Source organism: Eretmochelys imbricata, chromosome 6 (genome assembly GCF_965152235.1).
Source record: "Eretmochelys imbricata isolate rEreImb1 chromosome 6, rEreImb1.hap1, whole genome shotgun sequence".
Lineage (NCBI taxonomy): Eukaryota > Metazoa > Chordata > Testudines > Cheloniidae > Eretmochelys > Eretmochelys imbricata.
The window spans coordinates 102,929,719-102,949,572 of record NC_135577.1 but is presented as its reverse complement, the minus strand read 5'-3'; the positions used below and the strand labels follow the sequence as shown (position 1 = coordinate 102,949,572).

The following is a 19,854-nucleotide window of genomic DNA, read 5'->3' as shown; positions in this document are numbered from 1 at the left end:
TTAAATTTTTTTATCCATTTGTTGCAAAAGTTGTGTTTTTTTTCCACCAGTATAAGTAAATTGACCATGATCCTGATTCTTCTTTCAAGAATAGTCCCAGCTACTCTCCTCAGTGAGGCTGAATTTTCTTGTTGCTTAAAGAGGACAAGGTTGACACTAAGGTTGTGGGCTTCATTCTGGCTTTTAGTAAATTCCTGTGTTTGCATAAGGTAAGGGCTTGTCTACGTGGAAAGTTAGTCCCCAGCAAGCCATGATGTGAATCTACATGCTGTCAGCTTGCCACACACTAACTCACCATGCGGACACTGCTACCACACAGTAAAAGTCCTGGAGTGTAGAATAGTACTTTGGCGCTTTCACTGCACTGCAGTAATGTCCATGTGGCGAGTTAATGCATGGCAAGCTCATGCCCTGTATATTCACATGCTAGCTTCCCAGGCACTAACTTGTCATGTGCACAAGCCCTAAGTTACTTTTTTGGTGAAAGAACACTGCCAACTATCCCTATAGTTGATAAATGTTTTTGTTTTCAATTTTGCATTACGGTCAAGCTCCAAGACAATATTTTTTCCTTTCAGTATTTGTAAAGTTCTTAGAAGATGAGACATGCTGTATAAGTGCTAAGTACTTTTGTTATTTAAGCGATAATGTTCAGAGTGGGCACTTGCAGGGACTTGAGGATCTGAAGAAAAGCTAAGGGGACTTAACATAGATGGTTATTAACTGCTGCTATGGATTGCTTTACCTGGGAGTGTAGGGGGGGTTTTGGGTTAAGTGTCACTATTGCAATACTTTGTGCTGAAAAGATCAGAGTAGAAATGCACTTCCATGGGACACAGCATGGTGTTTGACAAAAGTGATCAGACAACATGTACAAATAGGAAAGTAGCATTTTGTGCTCATGATTCCATTAAAAACACACACGCACACAGATTTTTATTACTTTTTGTATACAGACAACAAGAAACTTGTTCACCTGTTTACTTGGCAGCCCTGATGTATCAATGGTTAGAGTTTCCTAATTAACATGAATTCTCCATCCAAACAAAAATTATATTATCTGAACTTTCATTAATAGAGGTTATTTGACATTTGAGACAATATTAACCTGATTATAATTAAACTGTGTGGGTGAGAGTGAAGTGTGTATATGTGAGGGGTGAGATGGTGGTGGAGGAGAAAGAGAATCCAGTCATATACCATCTGGATGTCCTGATGCAGGGATCGACAACCTTCGGAATGCAGCCTGTCAGGGAAATCTGCAGGTGGGCCGGGACACTTTGTTTACCTGCAGCGTCTGCAGGTTCGGCCGATCACAGCTCCCACTGGCCGTGGTTCACCATTCCAGGCCAATGGGGGCTGCAGGAAGCGGTCGCCAGCATGTCACTTGGCCCATGCCGCTTCCCACACCCACCATTGGCCTGGCGTGGCGAACCACGGCCAGTGGGAGCTGCGATCGGCCGAACCTGCAGACGCTGCACGTAAACAAACTGTCCCAGCCCTCCAGTGGATTTCCTTGATGGGCTGCGTGCCAAACGTTGCCGATCCCTGTTCTAATGTATACATTCTCCTGTGTGTGTGAGATCACAAGTTCTTTGAGGTGGGGCTCTTTATTTTTGTAATTTGTACCATGCCAACCACATTGTTTGTATAAATAAATAATTTTTAAAGAGGCATGTTTTATTTTTGGTGTAAAATATTTGGCAGTATCTCTGCAGGCGCAGAAAAATATCCTTTTAAAATGTATACATACTATGTATCTGCATTCTAAATACATTTTTTTCAATTACACTTTTTAGGAGCTGAAACAGAATTTAAGTCAAGAAATAGATGAACATCAGCATAAGCTTTCAGTGTTACAGGATGCACATCGACAGAAACTAGCAGAGATAAGTCGTCGGCACCGGGAGGAGTTAAGTGAATATGAGGAGCGAATTGAAGAACTTGAAAATCAGTTACAGCAAGGTATTTATTACCCTGCGATCATTCTATTTTATTGGGTGTTACCCTCAGCTTTTATATGGAATGAATTTTATTCAGAATATCAAATACACATACAAATGAACAGTATAATCGACATCCAGTAAATTCATATGGATTTAGCAAATCTTTAGTTTGGTTATATTTGACGTGAACACATTTAATTGCATTGTTAATGGCTGCTCTTCAGAAGAAAATGCACATGTAGACTTTCAGGTGTCCACCATACAGATTCTGGTCTAGATACTGAGAAACTCTTCAAGCCTGTTAAATTAATTTTTCAGAGCTAAGGGGTTACTACCTGTGGAAGGCTTCTCTCCTACTATTCCCAAACCACTAGAGTTGAAAACTGTCTGAGAAACAGATATATCTCTTCACTTGTATTCATTGTGTGATATTTTTTTAAACTCCTGGACAATAATTTGTCCCCTCATAATCTATTTACATCCATTTAGAGTGATGATATCCTCAGGCAGGTGGTATGCACTAAATCCATAAAACCAACACATGTTTGATTTCAATCCAATATTGATTTGGAAAGAGACTGCAGAATAGAGTGAAAACTTTTCAACACAAAAAATATTTCTGGAGGCAAGTAGTAGGTACTAAATGGGTCACTCACTGAATGATATGAAGTCAGATGTGATGGTGATGAGGGCTGTATAAGTTCCTGGTTGGATAGGTTTGTAGATAGAATACTTTCTAGCAAGAAGTGCCTTTATCTATTTTTCTTGTACTGGGATATCTTTGGATGCATAGAAGTGAAAGTTTTGTATGTCATATTAATTGGGTCTCTTTTTGAAGGGGGCCTCATTTACAAGTTCATTTCTAAACTTAATAAGTTTCGTTTGTAATTGATTCATCAAAGCTATGCCACCCAAAGAGCGTGTGTTACCCTTTGGGAAAGAGACATACTTCCAATGACCAATGTCCCTTCTCAGAATGAAGGAGAAACTCCATCACAGACCGTGTCTCCTCAGATATAGAGTAGGCAGAAGCCCCATGTAAGAACCTTTTTGAGGTCTCAACCAGAGGTGGTAGGGGATTGATTCATGGTGTCTTAATGCCTGTTAAAATTGTTCTGTCTTTTGACTTCTTTCAAGACAATCCTTTTAAAGAGTCTTTGGTGAAATCAAAGGCATGAGCCATGCATCTTTTGCATCATGACTTGGCTGTAAGACAAAATACTTCTCACACTTCTTAGCATGATATTACTTACCTATGACCATACCCTTGCTAAATTGCATTTTCACTCATCTGGGATCGTCTGGATGCCGATCCTAGAAATTCTTGTTTTCAGAGTCTGCGTAGTCATGAATGGACAAGCAACGTGTCTTCTTTTAACAGCTTCTGTCTAAAGTTTGGCTTTCTGCCTTCTTGAGCTCTGTAACTTGTATAAATGATTTGCATTATAAGTTACGCTGGCTATACGGAGGCTCCTAAAGTTTTAGGGACATTATATGTAGTACCTATAAAAACCCAGTTTCTCTTGAATATGACCTTTAGGTTTAAAGTCTGAGAGTTTTATTGCAGAATAATATATCTTCGCTTCTGTGCTTGGCAATTTACATTTTTAATTTAAACCTTTAAAGGAAAAGTAATGCTGTTTACTGTACATTGAATTATAAATATAAGGATTTATGTATAAAATGGCAAAACCAAATAAAATGAGAATTTGTGTTCATCTATAGAATATATGATTGTCATGAAAACATTCTTTAATTCTTGTAGGAACTTAAAATAAATCTAATATGTTTGTATTGATTACCAATTTCCAGCCACAATCCTGAGAATTTAAATATGGACTAAAATGAATACATGTGAAATATGCAAATTATTATAACCTGTGACAACAGTTCATTAACTGTTACATTAAAACAACAAACCACAAAACCTCATGTCCTTTGATCTGAGATGAACCTGGTAGGCTAACAGTATTTTGGTCAAATAGTTTTAGGAACGTATGAAGGACTGACTAGACAACTTTATTTTTGATACTCATGTTAAGTTTTTTGATTATTTTTCCCTTTTAGTCAGTTTTTTAACTATTGGTGATTAGAACCGTATCTGCCTCACTTCACGTGTTTCAAAATTTCCATTTTATAATTATCAGTATAAGGAGCTGTGAGGTGTATCTCTTCTAAAGCAAATCACATATTTTTATATACTTCAAACATTTGTTCTTCTAAATGTCTCTCTTGCTTTCTATAGATGAAGTGAGTGCCCCCATTTCACTAAAGTTATTGTTTAACATTGCCAACCTTTCAAGAATAAAAATTCTTAGTTGGTAGCTGTTCCAGGAGAAAATTCTATAATGCTGACTTTGAATTTAGACTCGTAACCAATCTCTTGTGCTTTTCAGGTGGTGCAGGCATTGAAATCAGTGATCATTCTAAAATTAGTGACCTGCAAAAGAACATTCAAATCCTACAATCTGAAAAACCAGAGGACACGCAGACTATGAAGGAACTGGAGGATAAAGTAAAAAATTTAAATCAGAAATTATCTTCTGTAGAAAATGAGAACAAAATCCTGCTGAACGAAAGAGAACTGGTAAAGGTGGAAAACAGCCAAATAACACAAGAATATGAAAGACTGAAATCTGAGGTTATTAAGCTTCAAAATTATGTTGCAGAACAGGAGACCATTCTGAAAGAAGAGGGGAAAAAACTCCCACTGATGACCTCATCAGAGGAAGAAGTGCTCAGACTACAACAAGCACTGTTGGGTATGAAGCAATTGAGATTTTCAGATCCTATCCAAAAGATTTTACACATTTAAAAATAGAGAGAAGCCATTTTAGGAAAAGTAGTATGAATAAATATGAGATTGTGATTACTATGAATAGAGCCATCTTAGAAAAGGGTTTACCCCTGAAATGATCAAGTAAAACAAGATCTGAAAGGACTACCTTGGCACTACTCTGATAGTGAGGTAGAAGTCTCTGGATAGCTTAGTGAAGATGCCTGCCTAGAACCTGGCTGAAAGACTAAACCTAGCTGTTTTGCTGAAAGACTAAAATAATAATGCCAGTTTTATGATGATGTTTTCTAAAATTGTTTGCATCACTCTAAAGATATAGCTAAGATTAAAACGTGTAGAGAGAGGCTGACAAATGTTAGAAATATGGCTGGTCTTAAAATGTTGTTGAAAATACTAAGATTAGTTACACTGGAAAGAAGAGAAGCTAAAGATGACAGCTGAACAATTTAAAATTATGGCATGACATATTAAAAAATGACCTTTCCTGTTTGCTTGGTTTGCCTTCCCTTATCAATCTGGACTTGATTTCTTTTACTATCCTGCTTCGGATCCATTTGCTGTCTTGCTCTGACACTTTGTCTTGTTTTACTTCTATTGCCCGCAGCAAATCCTGGGCTAGGTATGGAAAACTGTAGATATCTGAACACAGAGGCCCTCTGAATATGCATTTCCCCATCTGCAGTATTATTTGCTTTTTCCCACAGAACCCACAGATAGTTCTCTGCAGGTCCAGAGATCTTCTCACAGAGTGTGGGGGGGAGGGCTGCAGCTCCCCAAAGTAGATCTGCTCAAGAATTAATACTGTCTGAGCCCTATCCATTTTAGAGAAGCTACCATTCAGGGGCTTCCAGGGCATTCAGTCTGGGAAGTCCTGGCAACATGATGGTCCAGCCAGGGAGCCTCTGCAGTAGTTTCCCTGACTGCGGAGTCCAGAAGAGACTGAGGGGAACCTCATAATGCTTCTTGCCCCCTAAACTTTTTCTACATAGGGCTTTTTGGGGTTTCTTGTGAGGGAATTGCTTTCAAAACGAGACTGTTAGCCATGAGTTTCTCACAGTAATGACCACTTTTAAGTAACAGAAGCATATGCTTTTGCTTGTAGCCATTATAGAAACTCAGTAGTAAGAGTTACATTTAAATGAATATTTTTCCATTATAACAAATTGGTTTTTGGTGTTATAGGAGTGTAATTCACAAAAATAAAATGTTGTATTTGTGATTTATAGGCAGTGTCTGTGTTGTGGTAAAATATTTAGTTGTTTCATTTTGAATATTTTCTTTGGTGTTTTATAAAAGTCTTAAGTACTTAGTCATTCAGACCTAAATTTCAGTAACTACTGATGGACTGTGTCTGAACTTCACTTGTGTTCTAACATCTTGGCCTGAATCTAGCTGCGAAGAGATGAAAACTGGATCATACTGTTGTGTTTTTACATTATGGGTTTTTTCCCACTGATTGGAGCATGCTGATGGAATATAGCAGTTTACTGCTTGGAGACGTTAATTTGGTTTTAGTTACCTAAGATTTTTCTACTTAATCTGTATAGCAATTTAAATGACTTAATCTTCTGGTTGTCAACATAAATAATTTAATTTTGTTGCTGTTTTTACAGATGCAGAAAAAGAAATAATGAGACTTAATACCTTAAATCAGGTAAGCTGATTTCGAAATGATACCAATGCTGAAGTCATAATAGTAAGAACTAAGTGAATCATAGAATCATGCAAATGTAGGACTGGAAGGGACCTTGACAGGTCATCTAGTCCAGTCCCCTGCACTGCCATAGATCGAAGTATTATCTAGAACATCTCTGACAGGCGTTGTCTAACCTGTTGTTAAAAACCTCCAACGATGGAGATTCCACAGTCTCTCTAGGTAATTTGTTCCAGGCTTAGGTATCCTTACAGTTAGACATTAGGGAAAACTTCCTAACCTAAATCTCCCTTGCTGCAACTTAAGCCCATTACTTCTTGTCCTTTCCTCAGTGCCTAAGAGAACAATTTATCACCCTCCTCTTCATAACAACTTTTTATGTACTTGAAGTCTGTTATGTTTCCCCTCAGTCTTCTCTTCTCCAGACTAAACAAAGCCATTTTTTTTTTTTAATCTTTCCTTACAGGTCATGTTTCCTAGACCTTTAATCATTTTTGTTGCTCTCCTCTGGACTTTCTCCAATTTGTCCACCTCTTTCCCGAAGTATGGTGCCCAGAACTGGACACAATACTCCAGTTCAGACCTTCTCAGTGCTGAGCAGAGTGGAAGAATTGCTTTTCATCTTGCTTACAACTATTCTACTAATACAACCCAGAATGTTGTTCGCTTTTTTTGCAACAGTATTACATTGCTGACCCGTATTTCGTTTGTGGTCCACTATGACCCCCAGATCCTTTTCTGCAGTTCTTCTGAAGGTGGTCATTTCTCATTTTGTGGTTGTGCTGTTTGCATTTGTCCTCATTGAATTTCATCCTATTTAATTCAAATTATTTCTTCAGTATGTCAAGATCATTTTGAATTTAATCCTGTCCTCCAAATTGCTCACAACCCTCTCCAGCTTGATGTCGTGCGTAAACTTTTAGTGTATTCTCTGTGTCCATTATCCAAATCATTTATGAAGATATTGAATAGAAACGGACCCAGGACAGATTCCTGTGGGACCCCACTCATTATGCCCTTCCAGCTTGATAGTGAACCATTGATAATTAATCTAAGTACAGTTTTCCAGCCAATTGTGCACCCATCTTATAGTAGATTCGTGTAGGCTGTAGTTCTCTGAGAAGGTCATGTGAGACAGCATCAAAAGCCTTACTAAGAATCATGACACCTCCCTCCTCCCCCCCCACCCCGCCCCCCGGACTGGTGGCCTGAACCCGGGGCTGGCAGTGGGCTGAGCGGGTCCAGCAGACAGAACCCCAGCTGGCAGAGGGCCTGCAGACAGTACCCCAGGCCGGCAGCGGAGCCCCCAGGACTGATGGTCAGGACCTGGTCAGTGAGAGTGCCACTGAAAATCAGCTCGCATGCTGCCTTTGGCACGCGTGCCATAGGTTGCCTAGCCCTGCTTTAGAGATTTTTATTAAAATCAAGGAAAAAGTCCTAAAAGCTCCAAACCATAGAATCAGAAAGAAATAATATAGTTCTATGGGTACCTGTGGTATCATTCCTTACAAAAGTTACTCACACCCTTCCTTGGGGACCTGGTGATAGGAGACCAAGGATCAACCTTGTCTCTGGCATGCTAGATGAGTCCGATGGTTCAGGTTCCTCAATGCTGAGAAAGTGGATAGAAGGGTCAAATGTAGAGTAACTAAGCTATACTGCAAAAGCCAACGTGGTAGCTAAACAAAAGAGGAACTTAAAAGAACTAACTCCACTTAGTTATCCACTTAAAATGCTCTGGTTGACTAAATATAAAGCCTGTTTTTAAAACAGTGTTTAAAAACTTGAATAATAATATAAAATCCAATTTATGTCCAATATAAGGAAGAACTTCAGAAGAAACTGGCAAATTTACAACATAAAGATGAGGATATTACATCTGCATCTATTGAAGACCAGAACTTGGAATTAAATCAGTTAAGGCAGGAATTGGAAAGGAAAGAGCATGAACTCAAAGAAAGTATTATAGAAAGAGCAACACTAACAGCAGAATTAGAAGAATTGGACAAGCAGAATCAAGAAACTATGCAGGTAACAAATATTGCTGAGAATTAATGGACTTCTTTACTTTTTAGACATTCAGTGTGTAATGTTAATCTTTGCTCACAGATATCAGGACCTATTAGGTTCCTAATAATCTCTTCCTGCCATACTGGATAAGACCAGTGGTTTATTTAGTCCATCCTCCTTCCTGACAGTGGCTGATACCAGATGCTTCAAGGAAATGCAAGAAATCCTGTAGTGGACTGTCAGGGTTCCCTCCCCACTCTGAACTCTAGGGTACAGATGTGGGGACCCGCATGAAAGACCCCCTAAGTTTATTTCTACCAGCTTAGGGTAAAACTTCCCCAAGGCACAAATTCTTTGCCCTTGGAGGGTACACTGCCACCACCAAGTGATTTTAAAAAAGAATCAGGGAAAGGACCACTTGGAGTTCCTGTTCCCCCAAAATATCCCCCCAAGCCCTTACACCCCCTTTCCTGGGGAGGCTTGAGAATAATATCCTAACCAATTGGTTACAAAGTGATCACAGACCCAGACCCCTGGGTCTTAGGACAATAGAGAAAAATAGACAACAGTCAGGCTCTTAAAATAAACAGAACTTTATTAGAAAGAAAAAAAGTAAAAGAAGCACCTCTGTAAAATTAGAAGGGAAGCTAACCTCACAGGATAATCAGATTTAAAACACAGAGGATTTCCCTCTGGGCAAAAACTTTAAAGTTACAAAAAGAAAACCAGGAATACACCTTCCTCTCAGCACAGAGAAAATCACAAACCAAAACAAAAGTAAACTAACGCATTTCCTTGCTAGTACTTACTAATTCTAATGAAGTTGGATTACTTGCTTTCTTGATCTCTCCCCGGCGAGCACACGGAACAGACAGCCTCCCCTCAACCACCCCTCCCCCCCCATTTGAAAGTATCTTGTCCCCTTATTGGTCGTTTTGGTCAGGTGCCAGCCAGGTTACCTGAGCTTCTTAACCCTTTACAGGTAAAAGGATATTGTGCCTCTGTCCAAGAGGGATTTTATAGTACGCATATACAGGAAGGTTGTTACCCTTCCCTTTGTATTTATGACGGACAATTATGGAATAACATACCCGCTATCCACAATGGAAATTTCTTACTAATTTCCGTCAGGTAGTGGTTATCATGTGCCCTCTATCATGAGGGTTTATTCCCCTTTTTAGGAATGTTGCAGTACCCAAGGATATGTTTAGGTTTATATAATCCTAATAAAATCTTGACCTCCATAAATACTTGTGACAATGAGTTCATATGTTAACAATGTGTTATATAAAAAGTATTTCCTTTTATCAGCTTTACATTTTATTAGTTTGTAGTAGCATAACATCTTAATTTTTTTTTTAAAAAAATCAGATTTTGAGCAAAATATGTGAAACTTAGTGGTCACAGATTATTTTTAATCAAAATCAAATATTAATAGATTTATATTTGTCACTATTTTAACTGCTATTAAGATTTTAAAAATGTATTTGAAATACATTTGTTTCAGATTAACTACTTGACTTTTCAGAAGGAAAATGGCCAATACCACAATAATTAGGTCCCTACCAAATTCAAGGTCCATTTTGGTCAACTTCACGGTCATAGGATTTTAAAAATTATAAATTTCAGCTATTTAAATTTGAAATTTCATGGTGTTGTAATTGTAGGGGTCCTGACCCAAAAAGGAGTTTGTGGGGAAGGGAGGTCACAAGGTTATTGTAGGGGGAACCGCAGCCAATGGGAGCTTTGGGGGAGGTACCCGCAGGTGAGGGCAACATGTAGAGCCCTCTGCCCCCCTCCAGGGGCCACAAGGACATGGTACCGGTCACTTCCAGGAGCGTGGCTGGGCCAGGGGAGGCAGAGAGCCTGCCTTAGTCCGGCTGCATGCTGATGCCATCCCGGAGCCGCTCCAGGTAAGCAGCGCCAGGCCGGAGCCCACACCTCAAAAACTTCCTGCACCCCAAACCCCTGCCCTGAGCCCCTTGTGCACTCCAACCCCTGCCCTGAACCTCCCACCCCCTACCTTAAGCCCCCTCCGGCACCCCGCATCCCTGCTGCACACCAACCCCTTGCCCTGAGCTCCTTCCTGCACACCACACCCTGCCCCACCTCCCGCACCCCAACCTCCTGCCCCAGCCCTACATTCATGGCCCTGCATGCAATTTCCCCAGCCAGATGCGGCTCTCGGGCCAAAAAGTTTGCCCACCCCTGTGCTAGAGCCAAATATACTGATAAAATGACTTCTCTACTACTACTCGAGATTCCCCTGTTTATGCATCTCAGGATTGCATTAGATCTTTTGACCTCAGCATCTCACTGGGAGCTCACGTTTAGCTGAATATCCACCACAACTTCCAAATCTTTGTCAGGGTCACTGCTTCCAGGATAGAGTCCTCTGTTCTGTAAAATATGGCCTACATTCTTTATTCCTCTTCATTATTTACCACTTCTCCAATTTTTGTCATCTGCAAACGTTATCAGTGATGATTTTATGTTTTCTTCCAGGTCATTTGATAAACATGTTAAATAGCATAGGGCCAAGATAACAACCCCAGAGGAACCTCACTGGGAACAGACCTCTTTGATGACTATTCCCTGTTTACAGTTCCATTTTGAGACCCATCAGTTAGCAGTTTTTAAACCATTTAATCAGTGCCATGTTAATTTGATATTCTAGTTTTTTAATCGGAATGTTGTGTGGTGCCAAGTCAAGGGCCTGACAGAAGTCGAAGTATATTACATCAGCACTATTATATTTATCAAACAAATTTGTAATCTCTGTAAAAGGGTGAGCTGAATCAGGAGCTGACTCAGCATCCGGTCTCTCAAATCCCCACCAATATAGATTGATTGAGAAGGGTCAATCAGCTGAGTAGAGCTACAGCTGAAGGGCTAATTAGAGGGGGATGCAACCCTAGTATCTGGGAGCCTATAATTGGAGAGGAAGGAAGCCATGGAAGGGGGAGCTGAGAACCAGAAGAAAAGCACAGCTGGGCCGGGTTGACTGCTGCCAGCTCTATTCCCTTCTCCAGAAGCAAGTGGTGGAGCTGGCCTAGGGCTTGTAAATTATAAGGTAGAGGCTGCTGTAACAACAAAATAAAATATGATGGTGGTAAAGGAGACATGAAGTGGTTTGGGCTTTACTTAAGGCCTGAAAGGACTCACAGGGGATCCCCCCATAACAATTTCATCAAGAACAGATATCAAGTTTGTTTGACAGGATCTGTTTTCTATAAACCCATGTTGATTTGCCTAAATTACATTGCCTTTCTTTAGTTCTTTATTAATTGCATCCCAAATGAGCCATTATATTCTCTTCCCAGAATTGATGTCAGGCTGACAGGCCTATAATTAACTGCGTATCTCATTTACCCTTTTTAAAAATTGGCACATTAGCTTTCAGTCTTCCGGAACTTCCCCAGTATTCCAAGACCAATTGAAAAGCAACATTAATGGTCCAGCGAGCTCAGCGGCCAGTTCTTTTATAACTCTTGAGTACAGGGTGGCTGGACCTGCTTATTTTAAGATGTCTAACTTTAGTAGCTACTGTTTAACGTTCTCCAGAGATCTGAGTGGAATGGAAAGTGTGTTCTCACCATATGATGAGACTATATAATCTGTTTTTTCCCCAAATATAGAACAGTTATATTTATTGAACACTTCTGCCTTTTCTGCATTATTATTGATAATTCTACCATTTCCATCTAGTAATGGGCCAATACCATTGTCAGGATTCTTTTTGTTCCTAATATATTTTAAAAACTCCATCTTATTATCCTTAATTCTCGGGGCCATAGATTTCTGCTTCTGTCCATGGGCTTCCCTTATCAATTTTCTACAGTTCCTAACTCTGATTTATATTCATTAGTATCAACTTTCCCTTTCTTCCATTTGTCACGTATTTTTTACAGCACAGCCTTCTTCCTTGATTGTGAGATTGTGCCTTTTGGGACATCTAGTAAGGTGTTGTTAAAGGATTCCCAAGCATCATTCACATTTTTCTGATTAAATTCTTTCTCCTGTCTGTGATCATTGCACACACCAGCGACTCCTTGCATTCACTCCAACAAGCCTCTTGTGTGCCACCCTTCTATTCCCCTTTTACTTCAGTGACTCACTGCACACACACAGCCCAGTACCAGAGGATCTTTGCTTTCTGCCCTCCATTCTCACCTCCACCAAGTGTTCTGTGTAACTCCCCATTCCAGGGGCTCTGTGTGCTGTCTCATTACCTCTTCCCCCATACCAGGGTCCCTCAATCTCCCTCCCATGCAAGAGGCTATGTGCACCACTGGACCTTCCTTCCAAACTGTACCAAGGTTCCCCATTCTCTTCCCCCCCCCATTAGGGGTTCTTTGTGACCCCTCCATTTCCCCTCATGCCAAGAGCTGTGTGTGGCCCCAAATTAGGGTCTTCCCTTTACCCCCTCAGTCAGGGATCTATGTGCTCCCCATTTCTCCCTCCTTCCCATGCCAGGGCTTCTGTATGCCCCCATTTCCAGGTCCCCCTTTTTCTGCTGCCAGAGATTGTGCCTGCCCCTATTTCTTCATGCCCCTGTACCAGGATCCATCATTCTCCTTCTCCGTCTGTGTGCACCTCCATTCCCCACCACCATTCTTAGTCTTCTTTCCCTTTCAGTGTGTCAGCAGCGTTGGGGGGATTGGCAGAACTCAGATGAGGGGGTTTGTTATGCTAGAATATGTTAATGGGTGTGATAAATAAATTCTTCAATTTATAGACAATTACAAGGGTGGTTGGAGGTGTTAGCTCTGCAAGCCAGATGCTTAATGTGTCCCCCATTTTCCCCTGAAGGTTTTCATATTTTTCACCAAAATGTTTAGTGTTCTGTCCATTAATGCTTAGAATATTCCCTTAATTTTTGGAATTGATTGGATGCAATGGTCAGAAGTTATTGCATTACACCAAAACAAAGAAATGGCTCAAGCTTGACCAATAATACATCTGCACAAGGAGGCTGAATTAAGGTTGAATGGGCAACCTTATTCAAGCACTTTATAGGCTTTTTACTTTGCTACCTCAGTGTTTTCTTAATTTTTAAATTAATTTAAATTTAAATTCTACATATATTTTTTTAAATGTAATTTCTTATGTTTTTAAAAAGCTTGAATTTTTTTTTTTCAGTTATATGGAACCATGTTGGCCCCCGTGTGGGTTATCTGTAGGATTGGGATCTTTAGATCCATAGCATAGACCTCTGCCATGGATCTTTAGATTTGTTACATAGACTTCTCCCACATGACCTAACAGAGTAACTGGTAGCAATGGAACGCTGTCACCTTCCTTGTGGACCTGCTGTTAGATGAGGAGTGAAGACATGCAGTCAGGTGGATTTCACTGCTGTTTGCTAAACAGCAAAAGAATATTGAGGCTCAAGAATAATGGTTTAAATTCTAGGTCCTGTTGGGGAGTGTGTCCCAGCGGTTATAGACCCTTCTGCCCCTGTCTTTCTGCTCCTATTCCTGCCTTACCCTCACCCTTATTCTTCATTTGAGTCAAGTAGCTTCTTTCTCTTCTACTTTGCCTGCATGTCCGCAGAGAGAGCATCAAGAGTTGCTCTCAGTTCCTGTCCTTGTTACTACAACAGCTCCTGGCAGGCAGGAGGAGCAATTGCAGTGAAGGTCCTGTTCAGTCCCTGAAGATGGTGCATGCTCCAGCACGCTGTGGGAATGGCTCATGTGCAGTCTAGTCAGCACATAAGCACTTTGAGGAGTGGAGCATGCTCAGTGCAAATGAAATCTTCAGAGAATTAAGCTGAAAAACTGTAGTGTGTCTCTACTGAGCATGTGCAAACAGACTTTTTTCCCCAAAGGATTAGAACTTTGCCAAATTTGGATGAATTTTCTCAGGGACAACAAAAGCACATCACTAGTGTTAGTGGGAGAGACTCCTCCTCCTCCTCCCCCTCCCCCCCCACCCGTCCCATTCCCCCACTACAAAATTTCAAGTCCCTGCTCCAACGTATGGAGGTGCTAGAGATGCTAATTGAAACTATTGGAAGGAGTTTTTTAATGCGGGCAAAAGTGTGTGTTTCACTAATCTCATTCTCAAAAATGGCTGAAGCATTTTAATTGGAACTGTCCCCAAAACATCAGCCTTGGGCACTTGGCATGGGAAATTTCAGCCTAAATGGTTGGTTTGGCAAAATTAATTGAAAACAAAGTCTTACCATGGAAGGTGTCGGGCAACTTAACGGTGTGCATCACTGTGCGGCCTATAATAAATGAGCTGTCTGTCAAATTTTCAATTGTGTTGTTACTGCTGTGTTAAGAATTTTAAAGTTCCAAATGTTCATTTGACCTAGTTGAAAAAAGTTTTTCTTTGTCTTAACCAAATCTTATATACACCTGGGGTTTCTTTGATGTTAAGACTTCATGGCTTAAGCTATCTTGTAGACCAAAATGTGTTCTCTTTTAAATGTAATATGCTATTTCCTTCCAGAACATCACTTGAAGTCCAGTGGTTTGATAGAATTATTACGGTATATCTGAAAACCTTATGCAGTCTGCTTTTGGGAAGCACTGACCCCTCTTAGGGGCACTCAAGCAAGTCCATAAAAGGACAGTATGTTTTGTTAATTATTGGATTTTTTTAACATAAAAGTGTTCTGAAACAGAGCTGTCTATTGAAAAGTGAATATTCAATAAATTTGTCGTTGCTGTTGTGTGCTAATGTCATTGTGTTTTGACCATGATTTTAAAATACAGTAGTTTTAAATGTTCCATATTTTCCATAGGCTTTTGAAATGGAAGAAATATTCCTATAGTTTCTAATAACATGATTAACCTCTGTTTGAGTCCCAAATATTCTGATATGGTCTATATTAGGCAGGCATGCTATATCAATTTATCAAGTTTTGTGCAATTCAAATATAAACACTTCTTGCATGTGTTACAGACTGTATGTTAATTCATATTTATGTATTCGTGTGAATGAACATTAATCACATTTACTTACTTGTGACTTGATTTAATGCCTCACTAGTTTTAAATAATAGCTCAAAATATTAGTTCACAGCTAAAATGGATGTTTATTTATGCCAATTTAATTATCCTGAGAAATCCTGGACATTTTTGACTTTTACATTTAACTTATTGTTTTGGAGAGTGATTCTGTAGGTTTGATGGAATATATTTTTAATAATTTGAAAATGACTGCTCAGTCAACTCCTTAAAAAAAAAAAAAATCCTTTACATTCTTTTGTTATCCAGATGATTAAATGAATGAAAGCTCTGTTTTTATCCTGATGAATGCTTGTTTCTGTTTGTTTTAGCATATGATTACCCTGAAAGAGCAGCTATCAAAACAGCATACAGAACCTGATAGTACCATCAACCAGCTGAAACTTGACATAAATTTTGAAAGAAGGAAAGTGTCTGAAGTAGAAGTTGAGAAGATGGAAATGAGTAAGGAACTAGAAACCCAGAAATTAAAAATGAACCACTGTACATTTGCACTTAATGATTTGCATATGAGTAATCAGCAGCTTCAGCATAACATTAAGGATTTACAAGAACAACTAAAGAAATCCCAAGATTGTAACTTGAATAATAAAAAGGAAATTGCAGAATTGAAGCAAAGTCTGAAACAAAAAGAGGAGGAACTTTCTGTTTCCCAGAACGAGTTAACAAAGATAATGAATCAAGAATCTAACAGTAACTATCAAGATCTTTCACTTAAAGAAAGAGAAGCAGAAATTGCAAAACTAAATGAACATATTTCAGAAAATAAACAACTAAATCAAAATTTGGAGAAATCAGTTTGTGATCTTAAAATAGAAAATGGAAAGCTGCTGACAGTCTGTGAAGAACTAAAACAGCAGTTGCATGAAGCCTTTGCTGAGAAAAATAAGGTTTCCCTGGAAAAAGATACTATGTTGGAGGCTTTGAAAATGGAAAAAGGACAGTTGGAAACTGAATTAAGCCAGACCAAAACGCAGCTGTTGGAACAAGCAAAAAAATATGAACAAACCACTGAGGACCTGTCAAATGCACGTAACATGAACACCACTGCATTACAGCTTGAACATGAGTGTCTAGTGAAATGCAATCAAGAAAGGGACTTTGAGATAGCAGAACTCAAAAGGAACATTGAGCAGATGGAAGCGGACCATGAAGAAACTAAAGAGATGTTGACAACTAGCTTAGGAGGACAAAAGCAGTTGACAGAACTCATAAAAGAGAAAGAGGTGTTTGTTGAAAAATTTAAAAATAGAGCTCTAGAGTTGCAACAGGAACTTGAGGAATATGTTAAGGATTCCAAAAAGCATGAGATTTTAAGACAAAATTTAGAAGAAAAGGACAAAAGTCTTGCAGCCATGAAAGAAGAAAACAATCATCTGAAAGAAGAGATTGAAAGACTAAAGGACCAGCAAAGCAGATCTCCACCTGTGGCTGAGCCTAAAACACTAGATATTATTACTGAACTTGAAACTGAGATAACACAGTTACACGTAATAAAGAATAATCTTGAAGAGGAAATAAAACTTCACAAAAAAACAATTGAAGATCAGAGTCAGAAGACTGTGCAACTTCAACAGTCTTTGCAGGAGCATAAAAGGGAAATAGGTGAGTCTAAATTTCAGTATGAGCAAATGAATGTCACACATGAAAAGCTTTTCTTGGAGAAAGATGAGGAAATTAAAAGTTTGCAGAGGACAATTGAACAAATAAAAACTCAGTTGCACAATGAGAGGCACGTCTTTCAGACAGACTCCTCTGATCTCTTTCAAGAAACCAAAGCCCAGTCGCTGAATGGAGAAAATGGTAATGAAAAACACGACTTGTCTAAGTCTGAAATTGAAAGACTAGTAAAAGGTATCAAAGAGAGAGAGAGGGAGATTAAGCTTCTGAATGAAAAGAATGTCTTTTTAACTCAACAAATTGATCACTTGTCTAAAGATCAAGTTGGTAAACTCACTCAGATCATCCAAGAGAAAGACTTAGAGATACAAGCTCTCCATGCAAGTATTTCCTCTTCATCATATAGACAGGATGTTCTGTACCTTCAACAGCAACTTCAAGCCTATGCCATGGAAAGAGAACAGGTGCTGGCAGTTTTGAGTGAAAAAACTAGAGAAAACAGTCAGTTAAAAACAGAGTACCATAAAATCATGGATATGGTAGCAACTAAGGAAGCAGCTCTGATGAAGTTACAAGAAGAGAACCAAAAATTATCTAATCGGTTTGAAAGTAACAGCCAAGATATGTTTAGAGAGACTGTTCAGAATTTGTCCCGTATCATTCGAGAGAAAGATATTGAAATAGATGCCTTGAGTCAAAAATGCCAAACCTTATTGACTGTCCTACAGACATCCAACATAGGTACTGACAGTGGGTCAGGAGGTGTTAACAGTAATCAGTTTGAGGAGCTTTTACAAGAGCGTGATAAATTAAAGCAACAAGTAAAGAAGATGGAAGAGTGGAAGCAACAAGTAATGACTACAGTCCAGAACATGCAGCATGAGTCAGCTCATCTCCAGGAGGAGCTACACAAGCTTCAGGCACAAATTTCAGTTGACAGTGATAACAATTCTAAATTACAGATGGATTATAATGGCTTGATCCAGAGTTATGAGCAGAATGAGAAAAAAATGAAAAGTTTTAGTCAGGAGTTAGCACAAGTTCAGCATAGAATAGGACAGCTTCATAATACCAAGGATCTTCTTCTGGGAAAACTTGATATGGTAGCACCACCGCTGCTGATGGCTTCTTCAGTTTCACAAGCATCAGATATTCCAAGCAGTACTCCTCCTGAAATAGTCAGTGATGCGTCCAAACTCCTTCAACAGGAATTGGAGCAGCTTAAAAATATGCTACAAGAAAAAGATGTGACTATCAGAACTCTTAAGGAAAATAATCAAAGATTGTCTGATTCTATGGCTGCAACATCGGAGTTAGAAAGAAAGGGACAAAAGGACACTGATCCAGAGATGAAGCAGATAAAGGGAAAATGTGATGTTTTCCAGAAGTCACTTAGGGAAAAAGACCTCTTGATTAAATCTAAAAGTGATCAGTTACTTTCTGTAAGTGAAAATCTCAGTAACAAAGAAAATGAAAATGAGCTTTTAAAACAAGCTGTCACTAATCTTAAAGAAAGAAATCTAATTTTAGAAATGGACATCTGTAAGCTGAAAGAAGAAAATGAAGAAATAGTAGCAAGGTGCAGGGAGAAAGAAACCGAATTCCGGGCATTACAAGAGACTAACATGCAGTTTTCAATGATGCTGAAAGAAAGAGAATTTGAATCCCACTCAATGAAAGAAAAAGCTCTTGCCTTTGAAAAACTATTGAAGGAAAAAGAACAGGTATGTGAGGAATTTTTATTTGTTCTATTAGTTATAAATATTTAAGGGAGAAAGTACAAACTTTTAAAATCATACATGTGATGGAATTCTCACAAATATAATCTGAAGGTATTTGCCTGAAAGCAGCTTCTCATTTACTGAATGAAACTTTGCAGAAGTGAATGAATTTCAAAGTTTTGAGTGATCTTACTGCAAGATTCTGTTCTGTTCAGGATCTCTTAGAAACCTATATTTGTCTTCAAAGGTTATAAGTATTACTGTTAATAAGAGTAATGTTTAAATAAACCACTGCAAAGTGACCTGACATAGTTTAGTTACGATAATATATTTGGCATCAGTTAGAGCATTTTGTATCTACCAAATAGAATGTAGAGCACCATTTCTCTGAAAAAGAACATTTTCATAGATTTTAAAAATGTATTTGAATTTCATAAAAAGTAATTTAATCTTTATGGCATAGTGTTAATGGCAGTTAAAATTTTGTGTGTGTGTGTGTGTGTGTTTTTTTTAATCCATGACATCTTCAGATACCTGTGAAGTACTCTGCCAGTCCAAGTTTCTTACTCTGTACTATTGTAACTAAATACTATGAAATTGCAATGATAAGGCACTTCAGTGATTTTAAAATAGATTGGTTATGTAAAAATTATAAAATGTCATTGTGGGGTTTCATGTTTACTCTTGATCACTTCCATATCAAATACAGTTACAAATAAAAAAATGTGTTTTTTTTTTTTAAAGGCCAGCCCTGCAAACTCAGCCTGGGCTCTTACGAGTCAAACTTGTTTCTTTCCATTTCTTGCATAATCCTCAGTAATAAAAGTCATGCAGACTAAATTAGGCCTCTTGGTGTCACCAGTGCAACCCAAATGTTTTCAATGGGGTTTCACAAATATAACTGACGGGAACTTAGGAAACAACTTGTTTGATGTTGCACGAGATAGTATAGCTCTCTCTTAGCTATGTTGGATGTGCAGAGCTAATAAGAGTAGTAACTAAATAAAAAGAAGTTTCTAGTGTTTCTATTAAAGTCAACTGATATGATTTTGAATACATGCAGAGAGCAGATCTCTGTAGATGGAAGATTCCATTTTTTACATAATCATTTTATTTTTATTACTGA

At 38.8% G+C, this 19,854-nt stretch overlaps 1 protein-coding gene across 1 annotated transcript in view; it reads left to right on the top strand.

The window, feature by feature from the left end:
- The window catches only part of TRIP11 (thyroid hormone receptor interactor 11), a 68,351-nt gene that overhangs the window by 14,019 nt on the left and 34,478 nt on the right, over positions 1-19,854 (top strand). Inside the window, exons 6-10 of the mRNA XM_077819278.1 lie at positions 1,800-1,965; positions 4,343-4,708; positions 6,357-6,397; positions 8,222-8,428; positions 15,699-18,731. Coding sequence (XP_077675404.1) covers positions 1,800-1,965; positions 4,343-4,708; positions 6,357-6,397; positions 8,222-8,428; positions 15,699-18,731 — 3,813 coding nt within the window. The remainder of the gene's footprint in view (positions 1-1,799; positions 1,966-4,342; positions 4,709-6,356; positions 6,398-8,221; positions 8,429-15,698; positions 18,732-19,854) is intronic.